The sequence below is a fragment of the Pelodiscus sinensis genome, chromosome 1, assembly GCF_052426305.1.
Source record: "Pelodiscus sinensis isolate ZL-2025 chromosome 1, ASM5242630v1, whole genome shotgun sequence".
NCBI lineage: Eukaryota > Metazoa > Chordata > Testudines > Trionychidae > Pelodiscus > Pelodiscus sinensis.
The window spans coordinates 322,007,093-322,022,185 of NC_143052.1; the positions used below are offsets into that span (position 1 = coordinate 322,007,093).

Genomic DNA, 15,093 nt, shown 5'->3' on the forward strand with positions numbered 1-15,093 from the left:
AATTAAAACTACCTACTCCGTGATGCGTGTAGCCGCGGGCACGGAGTTTGGACTAAGGTGGATTTAAAAATGGCGGTGCCCGGGAAGATGCAAATGAAGCCCGGGATATTTAAATCCCGGGCTTCATTTGCAACTTCGAATGCCTACATTAGCCACCCTAGTTCGAACTAGGGGGCTAGTGTAGACATACCCCTTCAGAGCCCAGTTTTAAATCATGGGGACGTAAAGTTAGAAATTCACTTTTAAGGCCTTTTAACAGGTGACATGATTTATCAGAGCTGCTTCCTTTGACCTAATTTGGATTAACAAACCCAATTGATATATATTGGCCCAAACTATTGGCACTCTTACTCTGTGTAAAATAATTAAATAGTTAAAAACTCTGTTCATATTTACATTATGGGTATGTCTACACTACAGAGTTTTTTCAGAAAAACGTCAGTTTTCCGGAAAAACTTCAATTACATCCACACAGCAATTGCATTCTCTAGAAAGAAAATCAAAAGAATAGAGGGGTTTTTCCGACATTGGTAATCATCTTTCTATAAGGAAGAAGCCTTTTTCTGAAAGCTCTTTTGGAAAAAGGCATGTGTGGATGGGAAAGAGGGTTTTCTTTGGAAAGAAGAGGCCTCCAGGAAAAAGCACAGGTGCCCTGGTGGCCACTCTGTCCAAAGTAATCACAACTCTATTGTTTCTGTCTCCTGGCCCCTCTTAAAGCTGCAGGCACCCAGGAGGCCGGCCCTGGGAGTAGCACCTGACCATGCGGCTCTCCCTGCTACCCAGAAAATTAGCAATGGCCGAGCCACAAGCCCCCCATGACCTCTGGCCCTCACAGGGAGCAGCCCCAGAGCTCTCAGGACACACTCAGGTGGACACACCCAGGAGGCGGGCAGCCTCCTGGTCCGAAGCGGAGAGCCTGTCCCTCCTCGATCTGTGGGGCGAGGAGGAAACATTGCAGGATCTCCACTCCAAGTGGCGCAACACCGAGATATTCAAGTGCATGGCCGAGTCCCTGGTGGAGCGTGGACACCCACCCCAGACTTTGGAACAGGTCCGGAGTAAGGTGAAAGAGCTCTGTCAGGGATACATGAGGGCCAGAGAGCGTAGCTCGCACCCCGGGGCAGGACCCGACACCTGCCCCTATTACCAGGAGCTGCACCAAATCCAGGAGGGTGGAGAAGCCATTTCCTCACCCGTCATCGTGGACTCCAATCTCGACACACCTGTCGTCACCCGGCCAGAGGTCACAACAGAAGAGGAGAAGGAGGACCAGGGACAAGAGGAGGAGGAGGTGGACGATGTGGCTACTGTCACGCTCTCCTTAGAGCTGGTTCCTGTCAGCCTGGATGTCTCCCAGGCTGCTTCTGAGTCTGGGGAGGGATCTTCAGGTGAGTGCTCTCAGTTTGTCACACTCACAGGGTGGGAGAGGTGGGCACAGAGGGGGAGGGGTGCGAGCATTGCTCGGCAAGCTTAGGCTGGACAGTGTGCTGCAGTCTGTGCACGTGGAACCACGTGCAGCGTTACTGTGCGCCACGCAGACTCAGCAGGCAGCCCCTGAGCACAGCCGTGATCCTGTTCCCAGGCTCAGGGGAGGCCACACATACTTCTGGTCCTGGGTGGGGCAGCCTCCCAGCACCTGCCACAGCTGGAAGCAGGCTAGTCACAAGGGCGCAGGCATGACCCCAGACACACCGAGAAGTGCCACACACAACACATGGGCTTGCCTGCACGTGCGAGGCAGCCCCCACTCCCGTGGGCAGTGCTGCAAGGTGCAGGTGTGTGTGTGTGAGGGCCCCAGGGAGGGCCAAGCTGCACCCAGCTCCTCTGCCACCCATGGGGGGATCCCACTGTGGCTGTACACTTCCCTTGCCTTCTTGTTCATGGGCGGGGTGGGGAGGAAGCAGTCAACATGGTTCCCTGGGCACCTCGGGGCCCCTGTGTGGCAGGGCCTGCTGTGCAGGCCACACATGGCCTTGCTCCCGGGACATCCCCAACCTTTGGCCCAAGAACTGTTGCTTGCTGTTCACAGGTGAGGGCACAGCCTCAGGGACAGTGTCTGCATGGATGACTGACGGCCTCTCCCTCTTTTTGTTCTCCACTGCTGGACCAGTCGGGACTGAGGGGCGAGCCACGCCACCAGATCCTGCCACCAGAGCCTGGGGGACCCGAAAGTGTGCCAGAGTGCATGAAGACCTGATGCGACAGCATGTCAGCGTCCTGTGCAAGATGCAGCAGACCCTGGTGCAGAAGAACTGGGAGGACACGCCAGGGACCAGCTCATGCAGCAGTGCGATAGCACATCTGCCATCATGAGAGAAATGACGACACACCCGGCTGCTGTTGCTGTTCCTGCCTACCACCCTCCTGCTCTCCCTGCTATGCCCATTCCCCCTCCTCCTGTCCTCCAAGTGATGCCTCTGCTCCCTCCCCAAATTATTGCCATGCCTCCTCTCCCTGCCTCCCCTGCCATCCCTGACCTTGCTCCAGCTCCCCTCCTGCCCACCCCCATGTGGTCCCAGGACCCACCCAACCCCAAGTCCGATGAGGTTCCCGCATCCGAGGTGGCACATACAGCCGGCCCTGACGTCACTCCAAGCTACCCTCCCTGTCTAGGTTAGGACCCCCCCCCCCTTTTTTTTTTCTAAAACACAAACACAAAGTTCGTTTTCTTCAAAAACAAACAGGTGTATTTATTGAAAGTTCAGGGAAGGGGCAAAGGGAGGGGTTGTGGTGGGAAAGGGATAGTGCAGCAAGTCAGAGGCCCCTAGGAGGGAGGCCCTGGGGAGTGTTACTGGGGTCCTTGAGAGAAACTCTCCCTCAGGGCCTCCTGGATGCGCACCCCCAACCTGATGGGCCTGTCGGATGGCAGCTGTCAGCGGCTGCTCAAAGGGTCTCCTCTTGTGGCCGGTGTCTGTCCACCACCCCAGCAGGAAGGTCTCCCCCGGAATGAGGTGTACCGGTAGTTCGAATTAGAGATCCTAATTCTAACTACCTACTCCGTGCCGCGTGTAGCCGCGGGCACGGAGTTCGGCTAAGGGACATTTAAAAATGGCTGCGCCTGGGAAGATGCAAATGAAGCCCGGGATATTTAAATCCCGGGCTTCATTTGCAACTTCGAATGCTTACATTAGCCTCCCTAGTTCGAACTAGGGGGCTAGTGTAGACATACCCTCTTGTATTAAGCTGTGATTACTATGGATGGAGTGGCCACTAGGGCACCTGTGCTTTTTCCTCTTTCCTCTTCTTTCAAAAGAACTCCCTCTTCCCCGTCCACACACACCTTTTTCTGAAAGAGCTCTTTCAGAAAAAGGTTTCTTCCTCATAGAAAGAGGTTTGCCAATGTTGGAAAAACCCCTCTGTTCTTTCAATTGTTTTTATTTTTTTCAAAAGAACCTGATTGCAGTGTGGATGTAAGTGAAGGTTTTTTTGGAAAAACAGTTGTTTTTCCGAAAAAACTCTGTAGTGTAGCCATAGCCAAATGTCTAAAGCAACAATAGAAGAAAATGGAGACAAAGAAAATCAAACAAGAAGATGGTACATAAAAAAGAGACTCGCTGCCAAAAGTGGGTGCTGGTCTCTGTCTCCTGTCCAGGGTAACAGTGGATTGCTTAACTCAGTGCTAGAACTCTTAGGGTCTGTTTTAGAAAGTGGAGTCTGTATATTGTAGGGCATAAACAATTATATACCTTGCTTGTATTCAACCCCAGGATTGTCTATCGGCTTGAATTCAAGCTGCTAACACAAATGAAAAGCCATGTTACCGTGTCTTTGCTGCTGTTTTAACCTGAGTTAGAAAATTCAAATTAAGAACACACCTTCCCCCCCCCCCCTCCCCCGTACCTTCCCAAGTATAGGGAAAACTGATTTTTGTGCAAAGAGCTGTAAAGCCTTTAATGGTGCCTTCCAAATGGCCTTGTCGGATAAAAATATTCTTGTTGGTTTTACAAAGGCTGCTTCATTTAATAAAATATATTTGAGTATGATGCACAAATAATGCATTCATTTAAGAGTCTTGCCACTCTACACGGGTTAGCAATTGCATTCTCTTTCTCTTTTTGGTGCTCTGGAAGTTTGTGGTAATAGGCCCTGACACAGGGAAGTACATTCTTAAGTGTCATTGAGTTTGGTGGAACTTAATTATGTGCTTAAAGTTAAACACATGCATAAGTGCTTACAAAATTAGCGACACTTCCCTAAATCAACGTCTTCTTTGGTCAATCATTTAAAGGGCTCCATTTTCTTAGCTGCATTGATGTGATGCGTAGACACAGAAGGGTCCAATTCTTTTTTCAGAGGCTCCTGAAGTTCCCATCAGTCTTCACTGGGAACTCTTGAGTATTCAGAATCTCTAAAAATAAAGCCGCTCATTTAGGGGCCTAGCTTTACGCATCTAAATCTGAAAATGTTCACCTTACCTTTTATGTTTTAGTTTCCTCACCTATAAAATAATAATAATGTTTACCTGTTTCACCTGAGGGTTGTGATTAGTTAAATAACTAATTGGGACTTGCATCTTTTTTCAGTAGTATTGAGTGTGTAATTTTTTTCTAAGCAAAATGCGTGTCTGCATAATAATAATAATTAATAAATACATATCTAGCTGCTGTATTGCTGTTCATCAGTTGATCTCAAACCTCTTTACAATCCATGGAATATGTGTCCTCACAAGATCTCTGTGAGATAGGAATGTGTCATTAACCCTATTCCACAGATGAGGAACTGACAAAGAGAGAAGCTAAATGGCTTGCCCCAGATCACAGTGGAAGTCTGGTGGAGCAGGGAAAAGATGTGTGAGGAACAGTCTTTCCTCCACTGACATTCCGAAAAGAACAGAATAAAAATACTGGGGACAGAAAAGCAGACTGTGTTTCTGATGTGTATAGCACAGCTGGTAGTTTGTATGAACGGATTGTCCCTAAGTCCTGTCAAATTCTAAACCATGTTTGAATAGACATTCTGCAGTGAGGTACAAGGTGGTGATTAATCCAACTTGTTTGAAATACTGTCTCATTCTGACGACCTAAAAGAGCTGTTATCTTTTTAATATTTCATTTTTAGCTCACTTGTTCATTGCTTTCATTTTTTCTTTCTTTCTGTGTTGTTGCTGCTGACAACATTATTTATTTGGAGCTTAATGATCAGGTTGGCATGGTTTCAACCAACGTCTCATCATGTTGGTTGCTTGAGTGGGTTGGCATATGAAGCCATCTGGGGATAGAAGAGGGGGTTGAAAAAAATAAATTGCAGAGCTGCGGAGAAACATGAGCATGATTTACTGGTGTCCCCCTTGTCTCCCATTATCACTTTAAACAGAAACAGCTTTGATGGAAGTTCTCTTTTTATCCTGCAACAAGCTTGTCTCTGGTCACAGCTGCTGGATTATGTGGAGGGCCTTACATGGTGAAGAGTATTTTGGGGAAAACGATATCTAAAGAGATATGGACATGGAACAAGGCTTCACTTATATGACTTAACGATACTGATCCACGCTAATAACACTGTTAAACCAGCTGGCTTTTTTAGTAAATTAATTTAATTGCAATAGGAACATTATGTTAGCAGGAGGCTTTTAGGCAGGAAAGACTAAAATGGGAGTATGGTTATGCACGCAGCCCCTCTGCTAGCCGCATCTCTTGTCTGGGGTTGTACAGCTCCGCTGGTGGTGTGGCTGCAGGCAATGCAGCTGCATGGCCTGGAGGAATTGCCGGTACAATTCGCTGGCTCCCAGGAGTGGCAGCACCACATTCCTGTCCTTTGGCTGCAGTCTCCTGAGAAGAGAGCCCTGCAGCTCAGCTGATCCTGATGTCTGTCCGTGGATAAACATTTGTATCCATGCAGAGCTCTAGCATGGGGCCAGGACAGACAGGGAACCTATCTCAGCTGTGTCGCCTACCTGGAGCCCCCAGCATTAAGTGCCACCCTGCGGGAGCCCTCGCCACATCCCCCAACTCCCTCTCAGAGCCAACACTCCTTCCTGCATTCCTGTCCCAGCTTTGACCTCTCTCCTCGAGACAGCATCTTTTCCTGCACCCCTGCCTCAGCCCTGTGCCTCCTACTAGGGATGTTAAATTTATATTAATCGGCTAATCAAATAGTCAATGCAATTTGCATCGACTATTCGAATAGTCGATAAGGGCGTCTCCGCCTTTGAAATATAGCAACAGCCTTGGGATGCAACGGACCAGTGGGGAACTCAAGCAGTCCCCTGCCAGCTCCATGCTCCCCATGGTGTTTCAAAGTAGCAGCGCCATGGGCAGCTAACCCCAGGCTCCATGCATTGCTGCCGCTTTGAAACGCCGTGGGGAGCCTGGTGTCAGGTGCCACGCTGCATTTCAAAGTGGCAGCACTGCATGGAGCTCCAGGTCAGTGGGGAACTCAGTGTTCAGTTGTAAACTTTTGAAAGAACAGCCATAAGGTTTTGTTCAGAGTTACAAACAATGTCCAGTCTGCTTCCTTTGGGGTATTCCAGTACTGGCCTGTGAGAATAGCTCCCTATCTGTTACTATGGTAAAATACTCCTATGCTCTGACCCTGACAGTTTTGAAGCACCCCCTCTTCTCCCCCCTCTCCCCCACTGACTCTTTCTGATAGAGGCAGCAAGTCGGGGTGTGGGGGGGGAGAAGCGACTAGTCTACTAGTGTGTTGACTATCTGACTAGCTGTTTACATCCCTACCCCCTACCAGAGCCAGCACCCCATACTCCCTCTTGCACTCCAAGCCTATGCCCCAGCCTGTCAGTCCCTCCCAGAGCCAGCATCCCACAACCCTTCCTATACTCTAAGCTCTATCTCTGAGCCTTCTCCCAGAGCCAGCACCCCAAAACCCCACCCAACCCTGAGCCTTCTCTCAGAGCCAGTACCTCGTAACCCCTTCTGCACCCCAAACTCGTCCCTGACCCCCACTCCTACAGCCGACATCATACCCTATCCTCCACCCTGAACCCCCTCATGCGCCTCAGCCCCCTGCCCCAAACCTGCTCCCCCTTCCAGAGTCAGCACACATGCCTCCTCATATACCCCAAACACCTTCTTGTACCCCAAGCACCTGCGCCATCCCTCACCCCCTCTCAGAGTCAGCATCATATACTTCCTCCTGTATCTTCTATTCCCTCCCAAACCTCTGCTCAGCCCAGTAAAAGTGAGTAAATATGTGGGAGAACGATCAACAGAGAGCAGGGATGGAGTGAGCAGGGTGGGGATTTGGAGAAGGGACGTGGCCTCAGGAAAAGGACAGGGTAGGTTTTGGGTTGCCTTTATATTTCAAAAGTGATCTTGGGCATAAAAAGGTTTGGGACCACTGGTGTAAGGAATAACATCTCTTCCCATATAAGGTGGTTTTCTTCCAGCAAGAAAGTAATGTGGCAAGGTTTATTCAGAGGTATTTTGAGCATGTGGTCTCTTGTGTGCAAATGCTACTGTTATTTTGGTGCGTCTCAGCTGCTCTAGAAGGAAAGGTCATTTTTTAAAGATGATATCGGGTAAAAAAATAATGCAGCTTCCTGGAGTTCTTGTTTTTAAGAACAAAATAAGAAGCCAGAATACTAATTTGTGGTAGAACTATGAAAGTGTTTCAGGTCATACTGCCATATTACAACAAGCCCACTGGATTCTGTGTGTCATACAGAATTGGCCGTCACTTTGGAAGCAATGGACATTAGGTAGCTTTGTTAATGACCTTTTAAGCATTTGGAGTAAAGATGAGCAATGCATGGTAATTGTTAAACAACCATGAAAGCTAGGTATTTGACAAGCTTGGAGTCTGATCCAGTGCCTTTGGAGAGTTTTTCCATTGATTATGCTTTGGATCAAGTCCAGGTTAGTTTCCATTGGCATAGATTTATACCCCCCGAGTTTTACTGTCATTTTCAGGTCTGAATCAAATGAAATCAAAAGTCAGTCAAAATGGCTGAGTTTCTCTTAGCTCGTTTCACGTCCCAGCCCTGCAAAGTCTCATGCTACAGGACTCACGGGGCTCTAAACAATCACAAACCTTTTTGGGAATCTAGTTGAAAGGGCAAGTCTGTGACAAAATGCGAAGCCTGGCCAGTGTCTGTAGTTCGAGTTCCACTGCAAACATTTTGTACAGGTCCAATGCAAACATTACGGTAGTTGGGGCTCTTCTTTGCCATTGTTTGCAGCTGGAATCATCAGAGTGCCCTAGCCCTAAAGGTTTTTCATGATTAGATAGGCTGTATTATAAGGAGAGAGGAGCCCAGACTCAGTATTACCAACCCCAAGTGTCCAAATATCATGAGTCAGACCCTGAACATGTTGAGATTGTAACAAATAATGAATGTAGGGGTCTTCTAATTTGCCTGTTGATTTTTGAGCCTTAAGTTTCTTGTTTTCATGCTTTTCTTCTCAACCATGAGTTTAAAAATATAGAGCCACATACTCAGTTCGTGTAAATCAGCATAGCACCATGTAAGTCACTGAAGCTAGGACAATTGATACTAGCTAAGGATTCAGTCCTTACTTACATATTTTTTAAAATAAACCTGAGGCCAGGGACACCATTTCTACCCCCTGGCTAATACCACTCCATGGACCCAACCTCCATGACTTGATCTCACTTCTCTTTAAACTCTGTTCTAGTTGTAGCCTTCACAGCCTCCTGCAGCAAGGAGTTCCACAGGTTGACTATTTGCTTTGTGAAGAAGAACTTTCTGTTATTAGTTTGAAGCCTGCTACCCATTCATTTTATTTGGTGTCCTCTAGTCCTTCTGTTATGGGAACTAATGAAGAACTTTTCTTTCTGCACTCTCTCCACACCACTCATGCTTTTATAGACCTCTATCATATCCCCCCTCAGTCTCCTCTTTTCTAAGCTGAAAAGTCCCAGTCTTTTTAGCCTCTCTTCATATGGGACCTGTTCCAAACCCCTGATCATTTTAGTTGCCCTTTTCTGAACCCTTTCCAAGGCCAAAATATCTTTTCTGGGGTGAGGAGATCACATCTGTACACAATACTGAAGATATGGCATACCTCTTCCCCGGGCTTCCCCCTTCCAGCTCCCTCCTCCCAGGTTTCCTCCTCCCCTCTCCCACCCTCTCTCTTCCCCTCTCCCACCTCCTTTTCCCAGTCTCCCCGAGTTTTGTTCAGTAAAGAGAGTTTCTATTTTTGAACACACATGTCCTTTATTTTGTACATCAGGAAGGGGGGCTAGGAAGGGGTAAGTGGAAGGAGGTGAGGGAGGAATGGGGTACGAGCCCCCCATGGGGAGGACTGGGCTGGCTCTGCGGGCTCCTCAGGGTGGAAGCTCTCCTGCAGCCTCCTGATTGACCCCCCCCCCCCCCGCCTGATGGCAGCCTGCAGCAAGTGCAGCTGGGCTGATGGCCGAGTGCTGTGATGTGCCGAGTGTGGGCATGCGGGGCACTCCAAGCCAGGACTGCTTTGCTGTCCATCATCGAGTTAGACAAGCGAGCGGGGAACCCCTGAGAACTGTCTGTCTGGGGTGGGGGTCGGGTCCCTTTAAGCACAGCCCTCGGCTAGCCTGAGACAGCAGCTCCATGCTCTAAGTCCTCATCTGATGCCCTGCCGGCACTGCTTCCGGCCATCCTTAACCTCGGTTCAGGGTCCACTCAATGTGGACATGCTAGTTCGAATTAGCAAAATGCTAATTCAAACTAGTTTTTAGGTCTAGATGCACTAGTTCGAATGAGCTTAGTTCGAATTAACTAATTCGAATTAAGTTAGTTCGAATTAGTGCTGTAGTGTAGATGTACCCTTAGGCACCTAAGACCCTCGTTTAGACCCCTAACTCCACAGTTGGGGGGCCACTTGCTGAATCCTGTAGGCACCTCAACTCATCCAGTGCCTAAGTTTTGACAGCAGAAATTACTGAGGCACCTACGTTTTTGCCTCTGAGCTAGCGCATGCTGCCTCCCTGTTGGTGTCTGGGTGCCCCAGCCACCAGAATATAGTCATTCTTATGCTTGCACTCTCTCTTTGGCCACATATAATGGGGGAGAGAGACAGAGTCACATATCCCAGGGTCCATTCCCCCCTCCCTCCCACTAATTACTCTTAATTATTTAGCCACTGTGCAACAGATTCCCAGCCCCACATTCAGAATATCCCAGAGCCAGTGGTTAGATCATTCTCCTAAGAGATGGCAGATCCCTGGTCACATCCCTTATCTCCCTCAGGTTGAGGCGGGCTTTAGCCAGGGCTCTCCCATACACTAGCTGAGTATCCTAACCACTTTCCTCCTCCTTCTTACTAAAAGTATAGGTGCCTAGCACCAAGAGAGGATTTAAGGTGAGAATCTAAGTAGGGTTAGGTGCCTCCCTGTAGCCTGCATTTAGGCAACTACCTCTGAGATTGGATGAATTTAGCACGTTTCATTGGCATCTCCCATTGGCTAGCTTAGGCGGTTCCCCACCTAGTGTGCTGGCATTTGTGAATTGCAGTCTCAGGTGCCTCTCTCCCCATTTATTGTATAGGAGCTTGAGTGCCTGTGTCAGGCTTTGCGAATCTACTTAGTGTCACCCTGCCAAATTCCTCTTGTGTGAAATTCTAGTCCCTGCAGTTTGCCTAAGATCTAGATTTCAACAGCCCAAGGGCAAAGTGTTCAAAGCTGGCTTTTGGTTCACGCTGTTAAAGCAGAAGTCCCCAGCCTTTTTACTAAGATGACCCACCAACTGTATTTTGTGGATTTTGCAACCAATTGTTATATATATGCACCTCCTGCCCCAGCACCACAACCTTAATGCTGGCCTGGTGCAGAGGAGAGGCCTTGGGCATGGGGTAGGTTGAGTCAGGGGTTGGAGAGTGACCCCAGCCCTACTCACCTGGCAGCAGCAAATCCAAACTGGAGTGGTGCTGTGAGCCCATGCGACAAACTGCAAAGCCTGGAGCAAGGAGCTGGAACCAGCATTGTTGGGCAAGAGTGTGAGGTTGGAAGAGACCTCAGGAGGTCATTGAGTCCAGCCCCCTGCCCAAACCGTGTCTCCTTCTCTGTCCTGGTCCTCCCCTTGTCTCCAGGATAGGAGAAGTGCAGGTTTTTTCTATGCCAGGACTTAGGCATTCATCTTGGCTTAACAAGGAGATCTTGCATGATCTCAAAATAAAAAGGAGTCATATAAAAAATGGAAACTAGGACAAATAACAAAGGATGAATATAGGCAAGCAACACGGGAATGCAGGGGCAAGATTAGAAAGGCAAAGGCACAAAATGAGATCAAACTAGCTACAAGAAGACCTTTTATAAATACATTAAAAGCAAGAGGAAGACCAAGGACAGGGTAGGCCCACTGCTCAGTGAGGAGGGAGAAGCAGTAACAGGAAACTTGCAAATGGCGGAGATGCTCAATGACTTCTTTGTTTCGGTCTTCACCGAGAAGTCTGGAGGTGTGCCTAATGTAGTGAATACAAGTAAAGAGAGGGTAAGTTTAGAAGATAGGATACACAAAGAACAAGTTAAAAATAACTTAGGAAAGTTAGATGTCAGCAAGTCACCAGGTCCTGATGAAATGCATCCCAGGATACTCAAGGTGCTGATAGAGGAGGTATCTGAGCCTTTAGCTATGATCTTTGAAAAATTATGGAAGACAGGGGAGATACCAGAAGACTGGAAAAGGGCAAATATTGTGCCCATCTATAAAAAGGGGACTAAGAACAACCCAGGAAACTACAGACCGGTCAGTTTAACGTCTGTCCCAGGGAAGATAATGGAGCAGGTAATTAAGGAAATCATATGCAAACACTTGGAAGGTAATAAAGTGATAGGGAATAGCCAGCATGGGTTTGTGAAGAACAAGTCATGCCAAACTAATCTGATAGCTTTCTTTGATAGGATAACGAGCCTTGTGGATAAGGGAGAAGCGGTGGATGTCATATACCTAGACTTTAGTAAGGCATTTGATACGGTCTCGCATGATATTCTTATTGATAAACTAGGCAAATATAACTTAGATAGGGCCACGATAAGGTGGGTGCATAATTGGCTGGATAACCGTAGTCAGAGAGTTCTTGTTAACGGTGCTAAATCCTGCTGGAAAGGGATAACAAGTGGCGTTCCACAAGGGTCTGTTTTGGGACCCGTACTGTTCACTATCTTCATCAATGATGTAGATATTGGGATAGAGAGTACGCTTATTAAGTTTGCAGATGATACCAAACTGGGTGGGGTTGCAACTTCTTTGGAGGATAGGGACATAATTCAAAATGACCTTAGCAAGTTAGAGAAATGGTCAGAGGTAAACAGGATGAAGTTTAATAAAGAGAACTGCAAAGTGCTCCACTTAGAAAGGAACAATCAGTTCCATACATACAAGATGGGAAGCAACTGTCTAGGAAGGAGCATGGTGGAAAGGGATCTAGGGGTCATAGTGGACCACAAGTTGAATATGAGTCAACAGTGTGATGCTGTTGCAAAAAAAGCAAATATGATTCTAGGTTGTATCAACAGGTGTGTTGTAAACAAAACTCGTGAAGTCATTCTGCCGCTCTACTCTGCACTAGTTAGGCCTCAGCTGGAGTACTGTGTCCAGTTCTGGGTGCCACATTCCAAGAAAGATGTGGAGGAATTGGAAAGGGTACAGAGAAGAGCGACAAGAATGATTAAAGGTCTAGAGAACATGACCTATGAAGCCAGGCTTCATGAACTGGGCTTGTTTAGTTTGGAAAAAAGAAGATTAAGGGGGGACATGATAGCGGTTTTCAAATATCTAAAAGGGTGTCACAAGGAGGAAGGAGAAAATTTATTCCTCTTGGTTTCTGAGGACAGGACAAGGAGTAATGGGCTTAAAGTGCAGCAAGGGAGGTTTAGATTGGACATTAGGAAAAAATTCCTAACTGTCAGGGTGGTCAAATATTGGAATAAATTGCCAAAGGAGGTGGTGGAATCTCCCTTTCTGGAGATATTTAAGAACAGGTTAGATAGACATCTGTCAGGGATGGTGTAGACGGAGATTGGTCCTGCCTTGAGGGCGGGGGCTGGACTCGATGACCTCTCGATGTCCCTTCCAGTCCTATGATTCTATGATTCTATCTGTCCTTGATGTGAAAAACCATCTAGAGCCCTCCTGTGACCTTCTGGTGTTTGGAAAACACTGTGTGAAAGAGGTAAGGGGCCAGCTTCTGATCTCACTTGCACTGGTATAAATCAGGAGTAACTCCACTGAACTCAGCATAAAATTGATGTTCAAGACATTCACGTTAGGAACTGGTGCTCAGAGCTAAGTTTTGCATTTGGAATTCAGCCTTAATGGTAAGTGACAAATCATGCCTCCCAAATTCCTCTGTTCAGAAAAATATCAGCCAACTCTCATGTGCATGTTTCCTCAGCACCTTTTGAAGACAGTTTTCAAGTGGAGGCATCTGTAGCTGAATAAAGAGGATTAAATCATTTTGTTACACTAACTCCCTCGACCTATGACCTCTACCCCTTTGAGTTTGCTTAGAAGCATTTATCTGAGCATTGGCTTGTGGCTATTGTAGCAGAATGCTTTTTTTTTCCCCCCAGGGCAGGGGGAGGAATTGATTGCTCAGTGCAGTAGGGATGTTCTAAAAGCACAGGGGTCAGCTTTGTCATCTGGCTATAAGAATTCTTATTATAGACTCATATGTTTGTGTGAAACTTGGAATGTGCATTGCTCCGACACACAACCTCTCCCCTAGGAAATGTTCCAAGCAAGTGTCAGAATGACAGTTTACTCCCTGCTTTAATAGGAGGTCTCTCTCCTTTCAGTTTGAAATAGAAATTCAGAGGATTTCAGAAGCCTATGAGGGCCTGGTCAAGACCACCACTAAGAGAGAGTCTCTGGACAAGGCTATGAGAAACAAGCTTGAAGGAGAAATTAGGAGACTTCATGATTTCAACAGGGATCTCCGTGGTATGTTAAGTTCTTTACACATTTTTCTTCACCCTGAGAGATATGATGTCTTCTTCTTCAGTTATCAAGCCCCTAATCGCCAGCTCCAGGCTTCAGGTAAACTGATTTTCATGTGTTTTAGATAAACTACATGAGAAATCATGTTCTGTTTGTTGGTGAAGGATAAAAATGCTCTCATTTTCAAAATGACAAGCAAGTCCCCCAACAAAATACATGAGACATCTTTAAGCATGGGATTTTTGTTCTAATCCTTAAAATACCAATTCAATCTCAAGACCAAAATTATAAATTCTGCAGTAAACCTCTAAAGTTTACGCTACCTAGTCTATAACTCTAACCTGTCTATAATGAGCTCAACAGCAAGATATGGAATATAATGTAATTAATATAAATATAGGTCTGAAATCCATTACAAACATGTAAAATCCACATAAATCCATTGAATAGGCAACACAATGCTGTGATGCCCAGTACTTCAGGCATCCGGGTCTTCTATTTCCAGTACAGTCAGCCTTTCCTCTCTTGAAACTTAACACATTCCAACAGGAAATATGTGGCATTCTGTAATAGTGAGGGCTGTTAACGATTGAAACACATTGTCCATTGGAACACATCGTAGTGGGTTCTCTTTCATTTGAGAGCTTTAAATCAAGTCTTTGTCAAAGAGATGCTCTAGCTCAGGATTTCTCAGTGACCAGCCTGCGGACTGGTACCAGGCCCTGAGTGCTCCCTGACACAGTTTAGGAAGGTAGCAAACTGATCCCTGGTATTAAAAATGTTGAGAAACTTTGCTCTGTCTCAGCCACAGGTCGTTAGGTTTGAGACAGGAATCGTTGGGTGACCTGTGTTACACAGGCAGTTCAACTAGATGATCTAATGTCACTTCTGGGTTTTAAATCTATGAAGACCTGAACTCTGCCAACCAATAAACATCTTACCAACCTGAAACGAAAATATTGTTCTGCTAAAGAAGTCCAGGGTTCATCCCTCATTGTTTGATATATACCTTAGCCTCCTCCGGTTTAATATCTCCCTTTTGAGCTTCTATTTATATCACGCTGCTGGTGTGACCCACACACTTACTGGGTGTGGAGTACTCTCCCACCTACTGACACTGAAACCACTTAGGGTATGTCTACACTACAGCACTAATTCGAACTAATTTAGTTAATTCGAACTAAGCTAATTCGAATTAGCGCATGTAGATTTAAAATCTAATTCGAATTAGCGTTTTGCTAATTTGAACTAGCATGTCC

At 46.7% G+C, this 15,093-nt stretch overlaps 2 protein-coding genes across 6 annotated transcripts in view; both read left to right on the forward strand.

Moving 5' to 3' along the window:
- Positions 1 to 15,093, forward strand: part of AMOTL1 (angiomotin like 1) — a 142,733-nt gene that overhangs the window by 88,812 nt on the left and 38,828 nt on the right. For all 5 annotated transcript variants that reach the window (XM_089775714.1, XM_089775715.1, XM_089775719.1 and 2 more), the window contains one exon: positions 13,693 to 13,837. In XM_089775714.1, coding sequence (XP_089631840.1) covers positions 13,693 to 13,837 — 145 coding nt within the window. The remainder of the gene's footprint in view (positions 1 to 13,692; positions 13,838 to 15,093) is intronic.
- On the forward strand, positions 171 to 8,496 carry LOC149525947 (uncharacterized). Its single transcript, XM_089775720.1, has 2 exons — positions 171 to 1,388; positions 2,111 to 8,496. Exons 1-2 carry the CDS (start codon positions 761 to 763, stop codon positions 2,311 to 2,313), a joined length of 831 nt encoding a protein of 276 aa, XP_089631846.1. The 5' UTR covers positions 171 to 760; the 3' UTR covers positions 2,314 to 8,496.